At 37.2% G+C, this 24,568-nt stretch overlaps 3 protein-coding genes across 5 annotated transcripts; 2 read left to right on the forward strand and 1 right to left on the reverse strand.

Annotated features, from left to right (window-relative positions):
* Positions 1-3,873: 3,873 nt before the first annotated feature.
* Positions 3,874-6,389, forward strand: LOC103417684 (mitochondrial import inner membrane translocase subunit TIM14-1). 2 transcript variants are annotated; one of them, XM_008355844.4, is made up of 3 exons: positions 3,874-4,050; positions 5,475-5,653; positions 6,012-6,389. In XM_008355844.4, the coding sequence occupies exons 1-3, from the start codon at positions 4,048-4,050 to the stop codon at positions 6,166-6,168; spliced, it is 339 nt and encodes a 112-aa protein (XP_008354066.1). In that variant the 5' UTR covers positions 3,874-4,047; the 3' UTR covers positions 6,169-6,389. The 2 variants fall into 2 exon arrangements, with proteins under 2 accessions (XP_008354066.1, XP_008354065.2); XM_008355843.4 differs by lacking the exon at positions 3,874-4,050 and adding an exon at positions 4,698-4,782 and having other exon boundaries at positions 5,503-5,653.
* A 5,283-nt stretch (positions 6,390-11,672) lies between these two features.
* Positions 11,673-18,037, forward strand: LOC103432935 (uncharacterized). Of its 2 annotated transcripts, none has more exons than XM_029101199.2 (8): positions 11,673-12,071; positions 12,217-13,388; positions 14,675-15,092; positions 15,402-15,546; positions 15,665-15,780; positions 15,894-15,972; positions 16,677-16,910; positions 17,415-18,037. In XM_029101199.2, the coding sequence occupies exons 2-8, from the start codon at positions 12,248-12,250 to the stop codon at positions 17,763-17,765; spliced, it is 2,484 nt and encodes an 827-aa protein (XP_028957032.1). In that variant the 5' UTR covers positions 11,673-12,071; positions 12,217-12,247; the 3' UTR covers positions 17,766-18,037. The 2 variants fall into 2 exon arrangements, with proteins under 2 accessions (XP_028957032.1, XP_028957037.1); XM_029101204.2 differs by having other exon boundaries at positions 11,715-12,050.
* A 611-nt stretch (positions 18,038-18,648) lies between these two features.
* LOC103432490 (ATP synthase subunit d, mitochondrial) lies at positions 18,649-21,045 on the reverse strand. Its single transcript, XM_008370696.4, has 5 exons — positions 20,727-21,045; positions 20,190-20,271; positions 19,381-19,445; positions 19,139-19,225; positions 18,649-19,055 (listed from the first exon to the last, which is right to left on the reverse strand). The coding sequence occupies exons 1-5, from the start codon at positions 20,895-20,897 to the stop codon at positions 18,954-18,956; spliced, it is 507 nt and encodes a 168-aa protein (XP_008368918.1). The 5' UTR covers positions 20,898-21,045; the 3' UTR covers positions 18,649-18,953.
* Positions 21,046-24,568: the final 3,523 nt, after the last annotated feature.

Raw genomic sequence — 24,568 nt, forward strand, 5'->3', positions numbered from 1 at the left:
ATTAGCTTCAGATGAAGAAAGTCACGATGACATCCCTGAAGCAGCTGCCAATGAAGTGCCTGCAGAACCAGATAATGCTGATCAGGGGGAGCCTGATCAAGATGTGCCAGACCATGAGATTGCTGATCAGGTGGAGCCTAGTCAAGAAGAGCAGATTCAAGGAGAACCCAATCAGGGGGAGCCTCTAGCCCTACAAGAGAATGAAGATCAGGTCAGAAGATCCATCAGAAGTCGAAGACCGTCTACCAAGTATTCTTCATCAGAGTATATCATGTTGACTAATTATGGAGAGCCTGAAACATATGAGGAGGCCAGAGCTCATAACGACAGTGACAAATGGATGAAGGCAATGGAGTCGGAGATGGATTCCTTGTCAAAGAATGATACCTATGAGCTGGTGGAGCTTCCAAAGGGCAGGAAAGCATTGAAAAACAAGTGGGTGTTCAAATTGAAAAGAGACGACAACATGACAAGGTACAAGGCTCGTTTGGTTGTCAAAGGTTTTGGTCAAAAGAAAGGAGTTGACTTCGATGAGATTTTCTCACCGGTGGTGAAGATGACTTCCATTCGAGTTATCCTTGGTATGGCAGCAAGTATGGATCTTGAGCTCGAGCAGTTAGATGTTAAAACTGCATTTCTCCACGGCAATTTAGAAGAGGAGATATACATGGAGCAACCCAAAGGCTTTGAAGTCAAAGGTAAAGAAAATTTGGTGTGCAAGCTCAAGAAAAGCTTATATGGTCTTAAGCAGGCTCCGAGACAGTGGAATAAGAAGTTCAACTCATTCATGGTGAGTAATGGGTACAAGAGAACTCATGCTGACTCTTGTGTCTATATCAAACAATTTTCTGGAGGTAAATTCATCATCTTATTGCTTTATGTTGATGACATGTTGAATGTCGGACAAGATACCTCTATGATTAAAAAGCTCAAAGAAGAGTTATCTAAGTCCTTTGACATGAAGGACTTAGGGCCAGCCAAGCAGATTTTGGGCATGGATATAATTCGTGACAGAAAATCCAAAAAGTTGTGGCTGTCACAAGAAAAGTATGTTGAACGGGTGCTTGAAAGGTTCAACATGAAAGCAGCCAAATCGGTAAGCTCACCTTTAGCCAATCATATCAAGTTGAGCAAAGAGTCGTGTCCAAAAACATATGAAGAAAAGGAGAAAATGGCAGTTGTTCCCTACTCTTCAGCAGTAGGAAGTATCATGTATGCAATGGTGTGCACACGGTCAGATATTGCTCATGCAGTAGGTGTGGTGAGCAGGTTTCTCTCTAATCCAGGGAAGGACCACTGGGAAGCTGTTAAGTGGATTCTCAGATATTTGAAGGGGACTTCTAAGATGTGTTTGTGCTTTGGCGGTTCCAAACCAATCTTGGAAGGATTTACAGATGCTGACATGGGAGGTGACCTGGATGGTAGAAAATCTACGTCTGGGTACTTGTTTACTTTTGCAGGGGGAGCCGTGTCTTGGCAATCCAAGTTACAAAAGTGCATTGCTTTGTCCACAACCGAGGCTGAATACATAGCCGCTACAGAAGCATGCAAGGAGTTGTTGTGGCTGAAGCGGTTTCTCCAAGAGTTGGGTTTGAAGCAAAGTGATTATGGCGTTTATTGTGATAGTCAGAGTGCTCTGGATTTGAGCAAGAACACTACATATCATTCACGCACTAAGCACATTGATATTCGTTATCACTGGATTAGAGACGCTATCGAGAACAAGTTGCTACAGCTAAAGAAGATTCATACCGATAATAATTCTTCAGACATGTTGACAAAGGTAGTCACAAAATCAAAGTTGGAATTCTGCATTAAGGCTGCTGGGATGAACTCCAGGTAACTTGGAGTCATGATCGGAATTCCTCCCTCATAGACTGGAGGGGGAGATTGTTGGTATATGGTCCAGCCCATGATCAATGTTCTAGATTATTCTAGTAAGCAAGAGATGAGGCTGGAGCTTGCTAGACAATTCTAGCATGTTATTAAGTTGATGGAAGAAGCTAGAGAGTACTAGCTTCCTTAGTTGCAAATGGAAAGATCTAGAAGCTACAAGTATGTGGCTAGTCTAGATTTTTCTATACTAGAGGTTTGAAGAAGGAACTAGAAACTAGTAGAATGCCAAGCCCTCACCTATAAATATGGGTGTGATGTAACCAATTGATAACCAAGAGTGAGTAGCAAAAGATCAAGTCCAAAGCTAGAGTTCCACTCCAAGAGTGAGAGTGAGAGTGTTCCACTACACATTGTGTGAGTGAAGTTTAGAGTGATAGAAAGTGTGTGTTATACTTTCTTGTATCCATCAAGCCTTGTCTTTGGCTTGGTAAGACTACTCTTGTTGTATTCATCTTTTTCATATAGTGAAGATTGATCCTTGTTTGGTGGACGTAGGCATAAATTGCCGAACCACATAAATTCTTGGTGTCCATTTTCTACTTTACCTTGTGCATTCTCTATCTTGTAGTACCGACATTCCTAACAGGTTTGGGGGTTGAACGTTAGTTCATGGTAACAGAAATATTGTTTCCTTAGTTGTATGCAGATTGCTGTGGTTTTTTGAGATCTTTCGACTCCTCAGTTGCTTGATTTTTCAGTTGATCAAGTTAATTTGTTTCTTTCTATAGATAGCGTTGATCTTGCCCTTTTGTTTTTGCTACTTCTCTAAGATTCATCAATCCAACCATGAATCTCGTCGGATCGGAGCTTTTACCTCCTCGGGGTTTTTTTCTTTCGGAGAAAAGCTTAGGTTGAAAGTTTCGTGTAATATGACAGGTTTGAAGTACGCACTTTGAATCAACGATGGTGAATGACTCATCCTGCCGAACCCTCAACTTTTGTTGAAATTCAAACCTCTTTCGACACTAACATATCGAACCGAGGGCAATAACGTTTTAAGATTCATATAGCTGACCCTACTTAGTAGAAAAAAGTTTTGTTGTTATTTCAACACTAAGATATCAAAAACCCTGTAAAAAAATGTTTTTAATTATCAAAAAAAACTTATTTATTCTACAAACATTTAAGCGTTTTTGGTAAATGAATTATAAACCTCTTCATTATTTGAGAAAATTACTAATACGTAAACCCAATTAAATTGTCATATTCTGGTGACAAGGAGAACATTTTGCCCAATGAAAACTTTTTATAACTTAACATGTAGGATGCAGGTGTGTAGTTTTGAAAACGTACTTCAAAGTTAAGTTTGTTCAAAACGTACTACGGTTTGGTGATATTATTTTTTACTTGTATGTGAGAAGTTTTAGGTTTGAATTTCGTAGAAGGTGAATTAGATACCAAATTAGGTTGTCCATTATGTGACTTAATTGAACTCTCTCTCACTTTAGTGTAAAATATATCGTTGTCCTATAAAAAATTATTTCGAAATTGTGTGTGTAGTTATTATAAGCATGTTTGGAATTTCTTTGATAAAAGCATTATAATAATATAAAGTTCTTTTGACTAGAAACACTTGGAATTTTTTAAAGGAAAATGATTATCGCCGGATTTTTTTTCTAGCTATCTCGTGATCGTTTATCGTATATCGTGCGGTTAGTTTTCGTTAGATATTATTTATATTTAATTTTAAATTTTGAAGATTTTTAATCACATAATGTACGATGAATGATCACGATCACAGAATCATTAGAATCCCCGAAAAAGGATCCAGCAAGATCCTTTTACTTTTTTAAAAACATATACAAAATAAATAAATAAATAAGCACACCTAATGAACACTTTTCACCAAAAGTAAAGCACTCCAAACGGCTTACTGGGTGCAACCCTTTAATACTTTGATGACAATGGGCCTAGACAATCCGACCTTGTCCAGTGGGCCGTCGTCGTATAAATGGCGGTTACACGTGGCTATATGATAGGTACCCAAAACTTAATTGGACGAATTAGAATTTGGGAATTAGGGGTTAGGGATAAAAACATGCTGGGCAGAGCACACAGTATCTTCTTCCCCAACTCACAACCAGCTTCGAGAAGCCTCTGAATGAAAGACAGGCCCCAAATTCTCAGCTCAGTCACGATACATTCAACGATATGGTGAGAAAAATCTCGTATTCCCCGCCGCATCTTTTGTCTTTTCACTCTCCATTTTTATTCCCAAGTTCAAATTTTAATGTGATTTTGGTACTAGGGTTCGTAAAGTTTTAATTTTTGTTGAAATTTTGAATATTGGTTGTTTGCATTGGATTGGGGTTTGCTGAAAAATTGTGGGTTTGCATTGAATAGATTGGTACAGCAGAATATCTACTAAATTTGACTCGTTTTATTGGCTTCCTGCTGCATACACATATACATACATCCATATATACAAATATATATATATATATACAAATATATATATATATATACAAATATATATATATATATATATATATTTGTAATGGGAGTTGTAAAACAAAAGAATTTTATTCGCCACATGGAGAAAACTGGATAATGGGTTAATCTTAGGAATAAAATGATTAAGGAACTTATTCGGGTTCGCTAATCAAATTATTTTATCAAATCTTGATGAAATCTCCACATTTTGATTTGATATGCATTCCTTCCAGTTGTCTGGTCATGATTGGATGTTTTCGTCTCCAATTAGCGGCATCCTGATCTGTTAGAAACCTGTGCACATTCCGGTATGTTTAAATTTGGCTTTAAGATGGCAGGACCGTTCTGTCAAATAATTTCATGCCCTGTATGCATTTGATTCGATGTATCTGTCTCGCACACATATATTGTTTAAAATTATTGTTTTTCACATTCACAGGTCAGGACTGTGTGGTTAGTGCCTTCATTTGATTGTCCAAGTGAGATTTTTCCGTCTAGGATTTGGCTACGTGTGTGTGTGACTGTTAGATGATGATGTCTTTCTGCATTGAACTATGTAGATGATATAATGTTATTCCAAAAACTGGTGGGAATGCACCTTTGTCATGACGTTGGGCAAATGGCGCTTGGAATATTGGAGGGGAACTAAGTCAGAAGGAGTTTTATCAGATTAAGGGCTGGTTTGGTATTGCTGTGCTTTGAAAAAAAACTGTTGTGAGAATAAGCGGTTGTGCTGTGAGAATAAGCGGCTGTGAAATAAATCAGCAGAGTGTTTGGTAAACTTTTTTGTAAAAGTGCTTTTGGAAAAAAAAACAGTCTGATAGTGGGTCTTTTCATTAAAGGAGCACTGTAGCTCCGTGTGCTTTGAAAAAAAGCCAGTTTTCCAAAGCTGCAAATAGCAGCTTTAGCTTTTTCCTTTGATTTCAGCTTATTCTCACAGCAGCTTCCAAAATAAGCTTTTTTTTTTTCAGTTTACCAAACACCTAAAACCTTCACAGCTTTTTTTCATGGGTGATTTTTTCTTAAGCACTTCACTCCCAAACCACCCCTAAGAATGCCAATTGAGATTTAGTTCATAAAGATCGTAGAATTAAAATGACAAATTGCAATTCTGTAGATTTAATGAAATTTTAGATGTACTTCAGGCTACACCATTTTTGGCTGGTCTTGCAGTAGCTGCTACTGCCCTTGCTGGTAGATATGGTATCCAGGCTTGGCATGCGTTCAAGACACGACCACCAAAAGCTAGAATGCGAAAATTTTATGAAGGTGGCTTCCAGCCGACAATGACAAAGAGGGAAGCAGCTCTTATACTTGGCGTCAAGTAAGCAGGATTTTATAATGTAGAATGTAGAATCTTTTCCTAGCTTAACCATTGCTGTTTATTTATCCAGAGTCGAGGAAACTGAAAGGAGTATTCCATCAAATTATAACAAAACGACATATTTTTTGGAGATCAAAAGGAAAACGGAAAATTGATTATTTCTCGAATCAATGACCTTGTAATTGACTTGATTCTAGGATATATATAGGTATCTGAGCCAAGTCAAACCCTAAAAGACTGAAGATAGAAAAGGTTGGAGAGTGATACTTGACACTTTAATGTTGAAGACTGAAGTCGTGGTCATGTTGTCGTTTCCTATGTTTTTAAGCAAAGTTAATTTTCATTTATGGTTCGACAGGGAAAGTGCAGCTGCAGACAAGGTCAAGGAAGCACATAGAAAGGTGATGGTTGCGAACCATCCTGATGCAGGCGGCAGTCATTACCTTGCCTCCAAAATCAACGAAGCCAAAGATGTGATGCTCGGGAAGACAAAGGGCAGCGGATCAGCATTTTAAAGTATTTGAAAATGCCTCGACTTCAAGTAGCGTGCTAATCCGTAATATAATCCCCCTTCACTAAGTTGTTTTGCTGGAATGTTCGATCTTGAGAGACATAGGAATTCTATTGCACCCGTCTGTGTAGGTTCAAATTTATGTTAAAATGGATTGTATTCAAGTTTGTGATATCGAATGCCATAAAAAGTGGGGAAAAGGAAGGGCCTTTCCCATTCTTTTAACATGCTTTTTGTAGTTGAAATTGCAATTGGAACGGGAAAGTGTATTTCCGCACTCTTTTTCTCCTCTTGCACAAAAAATAAATAGGGTTGTGTAGAACGAGAAAAGAGGTGTGTGTAAAGGACTCCGTGTGGAAATCTTTGAAATTTTATGGACATACAACATAAAAGTAACAAAAATCAGTCATCGCCTAATTAGAATGTGACTAAAACCGAAGCAAGGGCCGTTCAGATTTCTTTCAAGATGAACAATAGTCAAGAGCCGCTATGATTTCTGCTTGAGCCAAGGGGTCGTTTCTTCTTACATGCAAATTACAAGCTAATACGTATGTGTAAGTAACGTATTAAAATAACCTATGGCAAAAATTTCGCACAAGTGTCAAACTGTGACAGATTTGAAAAGGGGTGTGCTATTTACACACCTATTTTTACTTTTCACACACCTCTTGTTAATTTCTATCTGTTGATCTTCTCCAATTCATTCAATCCGATAGTCGAAAACCAAAAAAGTGTGAGAGAAGTAAAAATGGGTGTGTGAATATCACACCCCATTTGAAAACTTGAAATAAGAGTAGTACACACAATGAACAAAGATTATACCATGCATACGACAATCCTAATACATGGCAGGTGGGCCACCAGCCACATAGTCATTATCGTGCCTTGTGATCAAATGAGGCAATACCAAGGATTTAGAACACACAAGGCAATTGGTGAGAGCATCATATATGACACACCCTGATCCTAGAATCAAGGCGTGATGGCCGTCACGTGAGTATGACGTAACCAAAAGTGTGATGCGGAAGCAAAGGATATGAGAAATATGAAGGAATTAAAACCAACTACTAGCAATAATATCCAACTAGCATGATAGAGGGAGTTTAATAGTAAAACACACAAATTCAGAGCATAGATACTAGGTGCAGTCAAGTAGGACCATAACTACGTTACAACACCCGCAAGTGAGTCCTACATTTATGTAGTCTGTCAGTACGCCGTGAGGGTCCTCGTGGGCCACCAACACTGCTAATTAGAACCTGGAGGGGCGCAAAACAAATTGAGTGGGTCAGTAAAACCAAAGTTTTCCAAAACATTTCATTTAAAACATTTCTAACCCCTCACTGTAAAACTTGTATACTTTCCCAGAAAATAACATAATAGTATATAAATCCTCATATGTCTCAAATCATCAATCTATTACAAATCCAGAAATATGTCATGCCATAAATGTCAATAACAGAACATGGATGCATCAAAATAACAGGTGACATAATGAATCAACCGGAGACGCTGCAGTTGGTCCTGTACGGTTAATTCCATAGCTCAATATCCAACCTAGCCGGAGTCACCACGGTGACCTGTACAGCACTACTCTGCACATAAATCAGAACTACCTAAAGTAGTCTGTACGATAAGGTGTAAGAATACGCTCTAGTGCTTCTCTCATCAATCATCTGCGCGCATAATCTAAGGTCACCTACTAGTCGGAACCACCTCTAGTGATCTATACAACTAGCATGTCGGAACCCTCATATGGTCTGTACGACATGCACTTACTTGGATCCAAGGTGAGCGTGCGGTGCGGTGAATAATATAAGCACTAACACCAGGGGTGCAGGTTATGAGCTCTCAACACAATTCACATCATCAATGATTCACATGAATAACATAAAACTTACCTGATACTCACCTGTGCGTCCACAGCACCAATTCACACACACATATATATATATATATGCGTCAATATCAATTCATACAATTCACAATATGCATGCATGGCATTTTAAAACATACTTTCATATAAATTCAATTTCTGGGAAAATCAATAGTATATAGGTATATACGGAAAACAAAACTGCCCACTCACTGGTAAGTCGATGGGTCGTAACCCCCGTGATGTCCCTGGATGCGCTCATCCTCGGGATAGGTGTCACCTATATGCGAAACAACTATAAAAACGTTAATTAAAGCACATAACCGACAATTCGTAATAACTTCTCATACGGTGCTTAAATTGGGTATATGAATATACCACATCGACCTACTCGACGTCACGGACGTCGAGAAATTTTTAGAAAAATTTTCTGAGGCTGCACACGCCCCCATGCGCCCCCCACGCGCGTCTCCTACCTTGGGCTCGCCGGACTGGTTTTTCCGGTGGCCGGAAAACTGGAAATTTTTCAATCTCCTTGTTCTCCGTCATTTCTCAACCATTTTCTTCGTATTTTATATCAAAATGAAGCCCTAAGCATGTAGTTTCACGTTACACTACTTTAAGGCTCTAAAAACTACAAAATCTCACCGGAGAAATTCCAAGAAAACCGGCCAATTTCGAACCCAATGATCCCGACGTCCAAAACCTTCAAACGAAGCACTCTGAGCTTCCTTGGGACCTCACTAAGCTCACTATAAACTTAGAATTCCCTGAAAATCAATATATCACGATTGCATGATATAAAACTGGGGTTCGAGTTTCACGTGATTTCGAAGGTTTCACGTTCTAAAACTAGTACCAAACGACTCAGGAGGTTGAAAGGATGAAGAACCATACCTTTTTGGCGTCGATCCGTGAAAGTTCGAGGGTATTGGCCTCGTTCGTACGGTTTCGAGAGGGAGAGAGTGAGACTGAAACAGAGAGGAGAGAGAGCACGGGGGAAAGGGAGATGGTTGTCCCGTGTGTGTGTTGTGTGGTCCACCTCAAACCATCACCATCCATTTCATTTTCTAACTCCCTAACCACAAAAATACAATCCAAATTTTAATCCAACTTAAATTATTTTCTCCAAAAGTTTAGGAATGTATTTAGTCCAATAATATGTCACACACACACATACCTTAATACTCGTCAAGGGTAATTCCGTCATTTCACGTCCCCGATATATAGAATCCCGGGACGGGCTGTGACAATATAGGGGTGGATTCGTGGCACTAAATCCCAACGATAATATAATTTCGGATTTTGGTAATTTTTGGTAAATATGATTTTTGAGGAAAGACCTAAAAGATAGATAATTCAGATCGTTGAAATTATATTTAGGAGTGAGTTCCACAAAAATGTGTGTCAAAAATCATGTAAAAAAAATAATACTACGAATCCAACCGCTTGTATATATAATATTCAGTAAATATGGATTGCTAAACAGCTAGAGTTTAGCTAGATAATCTTCAATTATGATGTTTAAAGTGGACTAATAATATGCCAAAACTCCACATGCGGCCTTACAAGTGGTTATTTATGTAAAAACAAATAATGGGGTCATATGTTATATAAAAGGGGAATGCTGGATATTCTCCTCTTTGTTCGTATAAATTTGTCAAGACTCAAGACACCAGTTTTGGAAAATTCATGGGGACTACATTATTGTACCGTCTTACTAATAGAGGTGAAATTTATTTGTGTTAGTGGACTATGTTGCTAATAGAAGGGTGGTATAATATCATCTACCAAAATATGATATGCTTAGAATTCAGATTTAATATTCTTACTCAATAACGTGAAAAATTTAAGGATAATACTTAAGTCATGAACAACAAGACCATTTAAATTCTATTATTCTTAGTCGATAACATGGATTAACAAGTATGTGTAAATGTCCTATTGTTTCTAAATCTCAATGACAGTTGCCCTTTTTTTTTTAGGAAAACTAATGAAAAGGGTTTGAAAATTTTAAGTTTTAACGATAAGGATAAAATAAAGGGTAAAGTGAATAGTACCAGGATTGATTTTTTAGTGTAAAAATGTGATTTTTCGTTAGAGTGAATAGTACCGGAAGTTTTTTGTTAAAATTTCCTTTTTTTATTTATTAGAAATGATAGTTTTATATTGCATTTATGAATCAAAACAAATACAGAAGTAATAATTGCATACAATACTTCAATGACCAAAAAATTATCCAATCTAAGCGTACCAATGTGTATTATTGCTGGTTATAATTGAATTGTCTTTTGAGATTTAAAATAAATTTTGTCCAAGTTTAAGACGACTTATTATTTCCACAAAAAACTATAAGCTTCGAATCCAAAATCCTAACCACTTCTCTTTTTTTTTTTTTTTTTTTTTTGTTCTGTTAGAAACGGATAAAAAAATATGGTTGGTTTTCAGACGATTTTTAAAAATTGTGAATTTAAAAAAAAAAAAAAAACTAATAAGTGGCAAAAACAAAAGAAGCCACGAGCTCAATGTACAAGTCCTGACTTGTCACCCTTTATCCATTCAGCATTCATTGTCCGACTGGATGTATGTTTTTCACGAGGGATTTGGATCCTCTCCTGAGCCAATGGAGAGGATCCTCCTGACCAACTATTGTTGGCTGTTGAATAAAACCAACTATTGTTGGCTATTGAATTTTTATTTAACGGCTATAAACACGAGGGTTCCTTTGAAGTTATAATAATTATAACGTTAGATGAAAATCCAATGGTCCACAATGGTTGGTCAGGAAGATCATCTCCATTGGCTCAGGAGAGGATCCAAATCCTTCACGAGGAGCATTTTTCTTCACAACTATAACTACGAGTAATGATTACTATAGACTTAATTATTTGTTATGTCTCATTTCATTAAATTCTAGTCAACTTTTACTTTTGAAAAAAATTAATCAAGATTAGATGAAATAACATATAGTAGATGATGAAGTGTATCGTGAGTATATGCTATAGCTTTTGCCACTTATTAGTATATAAGTTTTTTTTTTTTTAACAACTATATTATCTACGCTAAAGGAGATGGGTGAGCTTAGCTTCACAATGAAGTAGCAATAATATGGTTCGAATTCTTCTTTGGCGAGAATCGAACTTAAGATCTCTCACTTACGAGTGAAGAAGAATACTACTAGACCTTAGTACTCAGTGGTAATATATAAGTATATAAATTAACGTTAAACTATTAGAGTTTATAGATATGTTCATTTTGGGGGAGTATCCTTATAAATTTTGAAAATTTGTATCTATTTATTAACAAATTTCGAAATGTAAAATCCTTCATCAATGATAGATAAATTGATAAGCATCACCATCATTGGGTGGTAAACAAAAATATTCTCTTATCCGTTTAACAAGATTACTACAGAATAATAATAAGGAATTATTATTAGTACTTTAAAAATCTCATTTGGCACTCCAAACTTTCTATAATTAAAAAGAAAAAAACATTTGTGAAAATGTATAATGAGATTTTTAGAATGCTAATAACAATTATCTGATAATAAATAATGAATAAACAAAAAATATTAAAAAATGCAAAAAATTAAAATAAAAAATTGCAAAAAAAGGTAGGCCTGGTCTTTTGCCCCGTCTTGTTCTTCACCTTGGTTTTGTTTTTTGGTCACTTCTTCCTCCTCCTCCTCCTCCTCTATCCGCACCCAGTTTCTCTCGCTCCCAAATGAAACGCAGATTCTGTCCAAAACCATCAAAATCTGCAGTCTTTCTCTGAATCGGGCACCCCTTTTCTGTTTTGCGCACCCGCATACTGTTTCATATGGCTTTCAATCCGTTTCTGCCATGCAAAAGTTGGCTCTCTGCACTCTGAAGGGTCGACGAGAAGCAAAAAGTGGAGGGATTTGAAGCTGATTGGAGAAAAATGGAGCAGCTCATAATGCGCGCATAGGGTTTCCGGCGTTTCGGATTCAACAGTCGGTGCACCGCTTCGTATTCGGATCTCATCCGGTTGGTCCACGGTGCTGTATGGTATAGTTCTTTTACTGTATGCTGTTTTATGGAATAATTTAATCGGTTTTTGCTAAATTTGGAAGAAAGTTTGTGCTTTTTTTGTATGTTTGTGTATGTAACGGTGGTTGTGGATTGAAGTTTGGTGGTTTTTTTATATATATAGGAACTGAGAGAATTTTGAAGTTTTGTAAGTAATGTTGTCTGCGAATGACCCAATTGAATCGTTTTTCAATTCGATTCAGCTGGTTAAGGAAAGGCTTTCACCGCTCGAATTGGGCATTCGAAAAGCGGCCAGGGACTTTGAGTGTTGCTGGGCAGGGCATAAGAATAAGGTAAACGCTGCTGAATTTATTACTCAATTCAGTGGTGGTGATAACAATGGTAAAGTTAAGATCTTTGGGGGAAAGAAGAAAGCTGGTGAGTGTGTCGCAGTTGGTGAGGAGAGAAAGAAAGGAATGTTGGTTAAGGTTCCGATAAAAGCGTTATTTGGGAAGTTTTCGCCAAATTCGGGGAATGGAAATCGACCTGAGGTGTCAGATAGTGGGTTGAGAGAGAAGGATTGTGACAAGGAGGATGGGTCTTGTGTGAACTGCATGCAGTTTGCCGTCACTTGGTCTGTGTTAATTAATAGTTTTGTTCAGGCATTTCCAGGTCCGTTCAAATTGGGTAAGAAGCGGCTCCAGAAAATGAGCAATGACGACAAAGCGTGTTCTTGTAAAAAGCCAAAGGTTTTGGGTGACTTGAAACAGAGGGAATCCAAGGGACAGAGTGTTAAAATGATTCAGAATGAAGCCGTGTCACATAAAGAAGGAAAACATGTATCACTAGAATGCCTTATTGGTTTTGTTTTTGATCAACTTACTCAGAATCTTCAGAGGTTTGATCAGGTTGTTCAAGAGAGTGATAGAAAAAATTGTGATACTTCCAGAGAGCCGCCTTCTGCCTCTCAAAATGATCATTTCAGGGTGATCACGGGTTTGTTTGAAGGTCAAAAAGCAGATGTAAATGGGTTGTGGGGAAACTTGAAGTTTGCTAGAGTGGGAGGAGTGCCATCAGGCGTTGTTGGAGTATCCTCTTCAGTTAATGAAGAGGGTGATGAGGATGTGACTGCAAGTAACCCGGCAGAATCAGCTGGCAATTCACCACAGAAGATTGCTAGCGATATACTTAGTATTCCTCTATCAAATGTAGAGCGTTTGAGATCCACGTTATCCCACGTTTCATTGGCCGAACTAATTGAACTTGTGCCTCAGCTGGGGAGACCTTCCAAAGACTATCCTGACAAGAAGAAGCTATTCTCTGTCCAAGATTTCTTTAGATACACAGAGTCTGAAGGTACGTTGTCTTTGGTGACTTTGGGACTTACTTCTGATTGTGGAAATGAATTTTGTTTTGCCTATAAATTAATGCTTGTTTTTGTAAAAGATAAAAATCCCCAAAAGGACATTTATTCTTGCTGATTCATACTCTTTTTCTGAATTGAATTTGTAAGATACAAGCTATACAAAGATGTTAACTTGTTCATTTCCGTATCTGTCCATATTATCGAAGGAGCCTTTATTTTGTCCACTGCCCACTTTCACCCTACTTTTCTCTATGCAACTGATGCATCTGATGCACCGGATCAGCTGAGCTAACCATTGGCTAGGATTTATTAGTAAACAAAAGAAGATATTTCCCTGCTGTATATTACATGCATAAATAATCTTGTAGTCAGGCTGTTTCTTACTGAATCCCGTCTAAGAATTTATTTATTTTCCACTCATAGTATATAAGCATATATGTGTTTCTGTATTAGTGTTCTGTGAAAAATTTAGCTATAAGATAATTTGACACAGTTTCTTTAGTGAGAAGACAAGTGTTTTAAAGTTACAAATTGATTGATTCAAGATTTTGCTGGATTTCAAATACGACCGTGCCTGTTCTGCAATATGTTTATCAGTGATGTTCCCTTTCTATTAGCTCTAAACACACAAAAAAACAAAAGAAAAAAGAAAAAAGAAAAAAAAAAGAAATCTCTACCGCCTACCATGTTATAATTAGTGGAGGAGACTAGTAAGTTTAAGTTAATTTGTCTGAGGGTTATCTTGTCAATGCATTGCTAGTCATAAAAGAAAATAAGGTAGTAAGAAACCTACCTGATACAAATCTAAGAGAAGTCATCTTATTTTCAATTTTGTCGAATTCATATGAGCTTTGCATGGGACAAAATAGATTTTCACATTATACGAGCTCCATAAGTGAAGGCTATCAGAACCTGTCAATCCAATATCTTACTTAGGAATAATTGTAAGGGCATCAACTATCATGAAAGTACATAAAGCATTGATGGATCCAGATATACATTATGATAATTAAGGATGTGTTAATATTTGTCTGAACTTCTGAGAATGCCAACAAAATGCTTACACTTTTCAAGTGATACAAAGAGCATAGCGTCCATAAACTTCCATTGGCACCTTTGAGTGAGAGATAAACTAATTATCACCCATCTTTACCTAATTGCTACAATTCATTGTAGTGATGAGCTCCTAAATAATTTGTTTGTTTGGCCTCATCGAATACATTCTTTTGCATGTAAATTCTTTAATTAACACATTTTACGCCATGAATGTGTCTAGGAAGGAGATTCTTTGAAGAACTGGATAGAGATAGTGATGGGCAAGTCACTCTGGAAGATCTTGAAATTGCAATACGAAAGAGAAAATTGCCACGGAGATATGCTCATGAGTTTATGCGCCGTACTAGAAGTCACATATTTTCAAAATCATTTGGTTGGAAACAGTTTTTATCCTTCATGGAACAGAAGGAACCAACCATTCTACGAGCATATACCTCTCTATGCCTGAGCAAGTCTGGAACACTGCAGAAAAGCGAAGTATTGGCCTCACTTAAAAATGCAGGACTTCCAGCTAATGAAGATAATGCTGTTGCTATGATGCGGTTTCTCAATGCTGATACAGAAGGATCTATTTCATATGGGCATTTTAGGAATTTTATGCTCCTACTCCCTTCTGATCGACTTCAAGATGATCCTCGGTAAGATGTATTTCTCATTCAATTAGTTTCCTTTTTAAGTTCAGCTGATGTCAGACTGGTTTTTCTGTTGAAAATTTTATCTGGTTCGTTCTGCTTTTTCTGGTTCTGAAATGGTAACTGTTCCATTATTGGTAATTGATACATTTATGCGGAGAATGAAATTTTCAATGAATTAGGAGTAAAGCTGAATTAATTGAAATTCAGAAATAATATCCATGTGTATATATTTAAGAAATTACCAGTTGGCTAGTGTACACAAGTTAGTGGGATACTCCTAGCTGACTGTAACTTCTTTCAAAATACATACAGGAGTATCTGGTTTGAAGCTGCAACCGTTGTTGCTGTTGCACCACCAGTGGAAATACCTGCTGGAAGCGTACTAAGATCTGCATTAGCAGGGGGCCTTGCTTGTGCTCTATCTACTTCTTTAATGCACCCAGTTGATACAATTAAGGCAAATTCTTTGTCCTAGGAACTTGTTCTCATGTACTTGGAGTTAAAAATTTCTGTAATTGGCGATGCTTCTCTTTGGTCTTCTATCCTAAATTGCATCATTTCTTTATGTTTGGCAGACTCGAGTACAAGCATCAACATTAACGTTCCCCGAAATTATTTCAAAGCTTCCACAGATTGGAGTGCGGGGATTATACAGGGGCTCAATTCCTGCAATTCTTGGACAGTTTTCAAGGTTGTTTTTTTGCCCCCTTCCCAACCATAACAGTATAATGATGAATCAGCTATTTTAGCTAAACTTTGTGTAATTTTCCACTTTCTGGCTGATTTGTTATTGTCACATTACAGTCATGGCCTGCGAACTGGGATTTTTGAGGCAAGTAAACTTGTGTTGATAAATGTTTCTCCTACGCTCCCAGATATACAGGTAATGATTGTTATTCTAATCTTATGTTTTTTTGTTTTGTTTTTCCTCTCTCCCTTTGGGGACTAGCATGATACTTCCATCATGCCTCTGAAAAGACATTAATATCTATTTAAACAAATGCAAGTTCATTTTATCTGTTCATTCTTTCCATTCGTTCTTATGATATTAAATTATAGTTTATTTGTACATCTCCACAATTCTCAAGAAGGCTTCATCTGCTTAAGATTACTGCTTTTCCATCTTAAGTAAGAGCGGCTTCTTAAAAAAGTAATTAACTATCCTACTTTGTAGTCTGAGAAAAGTAAGTATTATGTCTTTTACATTTTTTTGTATGGATACAACTATATCAGATAGTATGGTGTTCGCTACCCAAAGTAAAAAAGTAATAAGTATGGCTCTGTTAGAGCAGCTTCAACCGGTAGTTTCCCCATCCTTATCCAAACCTTTAGTACCCTTTGAAAATGGTTCTCATGCTGCTGCTGGCTTGCTCCCCCCCTCCCTCCCTCTTCATTCCCCCTTACGGGCATATGCTATGAAGCCTATGCCCAACCAAAAGAATTGAATTTGAAGTGTGTTGTAGACTCTAGTTGAAAGAAGGGAAATATGAATTTGAGGTGGGTGGTAGTGGGTCTGTCATGAGCGACTCTTTTTCTGTTAATGCTGTTTTGAAACATGATAAAATCTATTTTCTGGCATCTCAACAGGTTCAATCTCTAGCATCATTCTGTAGCACATTTTTGGGAACAGCAGTGCGAATTCCTTGTGAGGTGTTAAAGCAGCGGTGTCAGGCTGGCCTCTTTGACAATGTCGGGGAGGCTCTTGTGGGCACTTGGAACCAAGATGGTCTTAAGGGTTTCTTTCGTGGGACTGGTGCCACTCTTTGCCGTGAAGTTCCATTTTATGTCGCTGGCATGGGGCTGTATGCTGAATCCAAAAAGGTACAGTATTTTCATATGCAACCTTCCTTTCTAGCCACAAAATGTATCTTGCTCTCATATTCTAAGATCAGGGTTGTTTAACCTCGCCATGAAGCCTGCTGCTCAAATTGCCTAAGTTGCATCCCTAAGAGACGAATAAAAAAGTTACAAAATTCATTTTGGGAGAAGGCAAAGTTTGGCTACATTATGCCCATCTTTTTTATAGAACTACCTAGCATAGCTGGAAAAGGAAGATTTTGAAATGTAATATGACTTGACAGTGACACAACTGATGCCCAAATACGAGTTACCATGGCATTTTGTGGCGACGACGATAGCTAACAGCTGTGCATTAATGCCATGAGTTCCTGGTTTTGTCTTCTAAAGTGTTGTTCCTCTGCGAAATCCTGTTCTTCATCTCAACAAGAAATTCTTTATTTTAATAGAGCTCACTTTGTTTTGAGTGCAAATAATGTAATATATTGCTGGATTTGTTTTCATTAGTTGACTGTTTTGCTGTTTTAGGCTGCCCAGCGATTTTTGGGGCGGGATCTGGAACCTTGGGAAACAATTGCAGTTGGGGCTTTATCTGGCGGGTTAGCAGCCGTTGTCACCACTCCCTTTGATGTGATGAAAACAAGAATGATGACCGCTCCACTGGGTCGACCTGTATCAATGTCAATAGTGGCCGTCTCTATACTACGGCACGAGGGACCACTTGGCTTATTCAAAGGAGCGCTACCTAGGTTTTTTTGGATTGCTCCGTTGGGCGCCATGAACTTTGCAGGCTATGAGCTTGCTAGGAAGGCGATGGACAAAAATGAGGAGCTAAACGGTGAGCAGCTCCAACAAAAGAAGGTGGTTGGTAGCGGATAAGCGCTATTTTCTTTTTGAGTAACGAGTTACCATCAGCCGCATCATCTCCCAGTTATTTTGAAATTAAAGCAATTATATGCTGCCGGAAAATTTTGACTTTTTTTCCGAATTTAGGAGCAGCATTTGCTTGAAATTTCCATCAGTCGACATGCCTACCTTTTCGTATTAATTCCTCAGGTTGTCTTTTGAATTTTTCTGGTCTTCCGGCGACGACCGTGAAAGTACCGTTGACGTTATTCTGTACTTAATGGATCATTCACAGTTTTGTACAATCTCCGCAGTTAGTACCTGCATTCTCTCTTTGATTTTACATTTAACCAGAATGTCTAAATGTACGGACGAGTATAAACTCAAGACGAGCAAGGTCGAAAATTCAAAATTACATCAATGTATGATGTACATTGCTGTGGATATGCACCGCATACAATGCAACGTATATTATACATTTGTATGCCCGGGGGCAAGGCCCGGGCTAAGGGGAATGTATACTATACATTGATGCGTGGCCTAGGCGACAATGCAAAGGATTATTAACGTCAAATGTAACAGTAGGGATGAACTAGTCCTTTTTCAATTTTTCAATGTTAAGAGCTAGAGGGATGCCTTCGGATGCGTGGTGCATGCCTGTCGCAGCTCATGGCCTAAGGGTGTTGGGTTAAATTCCGCGTTTAGTTGCCACCTTTGAGTTTGGAACCTTGAGCAGACTGTCGGGTTCCCCAAGTTCGAATCTCCTCTTGAGAAAAACAGTACGGCTGAACCTATATCGTCACATCTTCACGCGATTATAGGCACGGAGAGAGCTTGAAGGTTTCAGGCATAAAATTGAACCGGAATCAGGCTCTACAGAAGCCTCCCCTCGCAAATCCGATGGAATACAAAGAAATCGACGAAAACTATATTCGACTCATTTGTAATTGGAGAAACATTGAATACATAACACAACTCTGGATACAACAGAAGCATTCCACAATCCGGATACTGCCGTTATGTAAATGTAACGAGACGGATTTGCCTACTGGGGAACAAGCCCTCTTGAAGGGGTGCTATTGAAGCTCAAATTCGTCAAACTGAAAGGAACCAGATTACAAAGAAACTCAATTTGGCTATCCTTATTATTAAACAAAAAGGGGGTAAACATGACGCGATGCGTTCCAGAAATATTGCCAAACATTGAAACCTTGGATGTCATCAATAGCCCCAGTAGTCATTTCGGATTTCATCGTCGAATTTCTTCTTCAGCTCTGGATGCTTCTCAAAGTACTCATCTGCAGTCATGGTGCTTATCTTTTTCTGTCGACATATAAACAAATGCAGTGAGAAATCATACATTCTACAAGCACGAGGTTAGCACAGGACTATTTTGTATCCATTACCTTCAACTCTTGCACTTCAACTATCTCCTTCTCCAAACGCTCAGACTCCTTCAAAGACTTTTCCTCTGCTTCTTTTAGTTCCACCAACTGTACCTCACAACAAAATATAAAGCACCCATAAAGTTAAAAACGAAGGATAGATGAAGAGGGTTAGACAGAGACAACAAGAGAGAGAGAGAGAGAGAGATAGAAGATACACAAGACATGATAAAGTACTTGGGAGTTAGACAGAGACAACTAACCAATTGATCAAATTTAGGCTTGTACTGAGGAGTGACTGTGTCTACATACTTGGGGATTTCAACGCCTGCAACAATTTCATTGTTTTGTTTTTAGAGAAAGAAAAGATACACAAGACATGATAAAGTAAGAAAACTTAACAAGGCTCTCTCTCTCTCTCTCTCTCTAGAACACGCATCTATCAGATGACCAATTGTTTTTCTAAAATTGCTAGGAGAAAAACACAACCAAGAGCCCAAAACACAGTTAATTGCAATGTTACATCACTAGCTAAAAATTATTTTCCCATAAGACTATAAATCAAGATGAGACCTTCAGTTCTGTACAGGTCATTAGACTCAATGACTTGCTTTTATTAGTCAAAATAGCTTAACTAAGACTCTTTTAGGAGGTGGGTGGATACAACGCACCATTCACATCAACTCAGTTAACTACACAAGTTTGATAAGGCTCGTCTCATCAAGGAAGGGTTTCTGATCTATTGTTAACCAAGCATAAACATTAAGGTAGTTCGTAGCAAGTAAAGTGTCAGAGAACAAAAAACTTAATTTCAACAATAGCAATAAAGCATCCTATTATTAGGCACAAGTATTTCACAAAAGACTGCAAGACAACCACGTCGTTATCAGATACCAAAGCCCAAGTTTTCAGCTCAAAGCAGAATACTCGCATGATACAAGACGAAAAACTCCACAACAGCAGCCCTACGTAATCAGTATATAAGTGCAACCGCAACTAGTGCAATACGTGACAGATTCATGGACGCATTATACTAGTAGGATGCATTCATTACTCAAGTCAGAAAACATACTGTCATAAGCCTCTTTGTACATATCCACCAAGCGAGACCCGATTCCTTTCCTGTAGTACTCCCAGTCTATGGGTTCAGGCTCCTGCATACAAATGATAATTGGGAATCAGAAAATTGATTGAAAATCATTACAGTAATGTCAACAAGTGAAATTAATGCAACCATAGAAATCTTTAAAATATCACAATTGTGTAAAAATCCATACATTTTCGCCGCAATTTCCCATATAACTAGGTGTTATACACAAAATTTCCAATCCAAATTACCCGAGGCCATCCATTCAAATCAAATCTAACAGCTTAAAAGGCTTACACCAATAATCCAAATCAGTACTCAGCGTAAAAGTAATGAAATTTGATAAAACCTAACCCACCCATTTTATAAATCAACCAAATAACACAGTGAAAACAAACAAAAATCCCTAATTTAACGAAATACAATCCAGATAAATATACTTAGAAATGAAGCAAAAAAACAGCTAGAAATCGCATAGATCTAAAAAAAATGTAAGCGATTGAGAGATGGGTTCGTAGGGACCTGGCTGAACTTGGTCTGGAGGGTAGTGTTGACCTCGTCGAAGGCGCGACGAAGAGAGGCGAACTCTTTGCGAGCCTCATCGGAGACGAGGAGCTTGGCCATGCCCTCCCAGTCGATGTTCCTCGAGGCCTTGAAAGCCACATCGGCCACTTTCTTCCCGGCGCCGCTCATTTTCTCTCTCGCTTTCTCGCTGGCCAAACAAATGCGGAATCAGACGATCAGATGCCCCTCTTGTCGCTGCTGCCGCTGCTTCGGCCGAAGGGAAACGCGCTACACTGTCTATAGTACTGGACCGCTGGTGGCTTTTGGTTTTGGGGTTGGAGTTACAGGTCATGGGCTTTTCTTCTTGTTATTTGGGCCTGGTGGCTTAGGTATGGTTGTCTTTGGTTGGTGATTAATTGGGCTTCTGAAGCCCAAATTATTTTACTATACGTTTGACCCAAAAAAAGTAGATGGGACTTACCAGGACCCATAAACATAATTGGCCCTCTAGATTTTTTTTTTTATTTTGTAATTTTTATATTAAGCTTCTCTATATTGTGGTTGTAAACAAATTGGTTAGAGCATATGTGCTTTCGATGTTAATCAAGTTCAAATCCTTTTTCTGCAATCCAGAGGTAGAATATCCGTTGTTTGAAAAAAGAAGAAGGTAAGCTTGAGTTTTTACGTGTAAGTTATTTATTCTTATCTGTAAATCGTATAGAAATACAAAAACAACTTATTAATCATAGAAATCACTATTACTAAGATCCAACGTTATTCCTCTCAAGTTGTATATTTGATAGGAAGAGAGAAAATAAAAACAGCTAAGAGAAAACCTAGACGAATGATGGCATGTAGAATATAATTCCTTGTATTGGTGTGTGTGAAATTTTCTAAATTATATTAATACATGGGACAATCACAGAGAAGACTCTGGGTCAATTAAATCTATTTTAACGACTTTTTAGGTTAGATTCTCTCTTGCATACATAGTCAATACCAAATTATGACAAACCCACTGCGCTGTTCCCAAATTCTTCCACCACCAAGTTTTTTTCTATCAAATTGGTGACTCGGGGCACAAGGCAAGCCAATAGTCGGTCATCGAATTGGGGGCCAGTCATCTAATGACTACTTCAATACATCCCACCCCACCATAAGGCAGAATCTCTGCGCTCTCACTTCTCGGGTCCTTCTGTTTTGTTTTGTGTGGTCACGGTTAAGCACGTTAATATTTTATTTTATCTTTTTATAGAGATAATAAGATAAAAATAAATAATAATATAAAATATTGATGTGACTTAACCGTGACCACACAAACAGAAGAACAAGGAAGGACACGGAAAATAAGAGGGCAGAGAATCTGCCTCCACCCCACCAAGTCCTTCATTCCTTCAACATTAAGTTCTTAATTAGCATTCTCTTCTGACAAGTAAACATTGGAAGTACGGAGTGTCGCAATCTTTTAGACCTTTAGTCTCATCAGTCACGACAAAAGGAAGTGAGAAAGAAGGTTGATGGAAGTTACTATGATTCATGAACGTTGGAATAAAAACAAGACTTTATATATTACACAAGTGTTATCTGGAACGATTAAAGCATATGTAAACGGTGTTTTTGAGTCTGACCTTAAGGCCCTGGGTTCAAACTACAAAGTATTAACGATAGGGACCCTTAAAATAAAGAGAAACTTGATATAAATCCAATTTTTTTGAGCCAATAGTAGGAATAGTCAACTTTATTAAAATAAATCTAATTTGTTATATTTAATTATTTAATTATCAATAGTTATTTGTTCAATGATAAGATTTATTATAAAAATCAAATTTCTTCCCAATTATCTCTTTGCTTATTTCTTTTTATTTATATTTTTGTTATTTCTCGTTCTTTCTCCTGCTTTAAACCTTATTTATAGATTTAATTTTTAATTTTTATAATCAACATATATCACATGTTAATTATATTTATCTACCTATATGACAGCTTTTTTTATTTTTTTTTATAATCAACTTGTCACAGATTAATGTGTCTAGCTTGTAGGTATGTTATGTTTTTTCTACATTTTAATTAGGTTTCATATCTCACGTATAGGTATTATATACATTCATATTTTTGTTACTTGAGTTAGGGTAGAATGTTTTGCAGATAAATTTATGTTAGTATATTAGTTTTTTTGTTATAAGATATTAAATATATTTTTTGGAGTTTGAAAATGCATAATATTAGAAGATTTTAATTGACTTTTAATATTTTTAGAAAATATAAAATGAGTATAAAAGAAATAAAAATACATAATTAGATAACTGGATTCACTCCTAAAAACACTCTATGTTTTTGGACCTGGATCTAAAAGCCCCTAAAATAAAAATACATCAAATTATTAACATATAAAGATGGTTGTACAGTTGTACTTGACTCATAAAATGTATATTTTGAGCGCTTAAATCTAATTTCCACGTTAAAAAAAATGTACAAGAGAAATGCATGATAACAGATTCTGAGTAATTAAGGAACGAATACTATAAGAGTCAAAATGTTAATTACATGAGTCTAATCCAATTGAGCTTAGTTAACTTACTGTAAATTAGGGTTTCTTGTAATCATATAACCTAGATGTTGAGAGTTGTCCCACATCGGTGAGAGATAAGGTTTGTTATGTGCTTATATGGTCCTTGACTACTCCCCATTGCCAATTGGTTTTATGGTGGAATCTCAATTTCATCATGGTATCAGAGCGGGTTGTCCTCGTGTGAAGCCAAACGGCCACACGCGCTCCACATCATCCAGTTGTTGTCCACATGTAGGCTTGAAGATCTCCCACACGCGTATCATCCAGTTGTTGTAAACATGTAGGCTTGAAAATCTCCCACACGTGTGCGGGGGCGTGTTGAGAGTTGTCCCACATCAGTGAGGGACAATGTTTGCTATGTGCTTATATGGACTTTGACTACTCCCCATATTACAAATTGGTTTTATGGTAGAATCTCAATTTCATTAGCTTGTATAGCCTACTATGTAAACTTACACATATGCTTCCTCATGAAGAAGAGAAACACAATACAAAAAGGATAGTGTTATTTACACACTCATTTTTACCTCTCATACACCCTTGCTAATTTTTGGCCACTAATATTTTTTAATTCATTCGATCCGACTCAAAAATTGAGAAAAATATATGAGAAATAAAAATAGATGTATGAATAGCACTACTCTTCAGAAATTCCCACAATCTATAGCACGGAATAGTCACATTGACCTTCTTAATTGCTAGAGGCCTTGAAGTTTCATAAGTGATCGTTGACCCTAAGATGAACTCAACCCGAAAGAAAAATATGTGCTAGTAGTGTTTGAACGATGGACCAAAATAAAATTCTCGAACGACGTTGGCATGCGACAGCCGGCAATTAAGGTTCAAGACTTTGAATAATGGAGGGTTGGTCTTCCTTAATTCCTAGCTTATAACTATCCTTCCTAGTCTCTTCTCTCTCGTCATCAAATTAATGGTGATTAAGTTAAGGGAGACTTTGGATGCGGTCCCTAGTTATGAATAATCTTTGACTGAAACTTTATTGGTTTTCAATTTTTGATCCAAGTCCCTAAAATTAATTGATAATTTATTTCTATGTACGTTACTATATTTTTTAAATTAAAAATTAAAATTTATAGTTGTTTATAGTAATGAGATTTTAAATAAAAAACATAATTTGTGGGATTAAAAATATTAAAATATAAATATACTATTGTGTGTGTGTGTGTGTAAACATGGGTACATTCATAAAAAATAACCAAAAAATTATTGTATCAAAACATGGGTACATTCTTCAAAATGGGTACATTTAGCAAAAATAAAAATGGGTACA

The sequence above is a fragment of the Malus domestica genome, chromosome 01 (genome assembly GCF_042453785.1).
Source record: "Malus domestica chromosome 01, GDT2T_hap1".
NCBI classification, from domain to species: domain Eukaryota; kingdom Viridiplantae; phylum Streptophyta; class Magnoliopsida; order Rosales; family Rosaceae; genus Malus; species Malus domestica.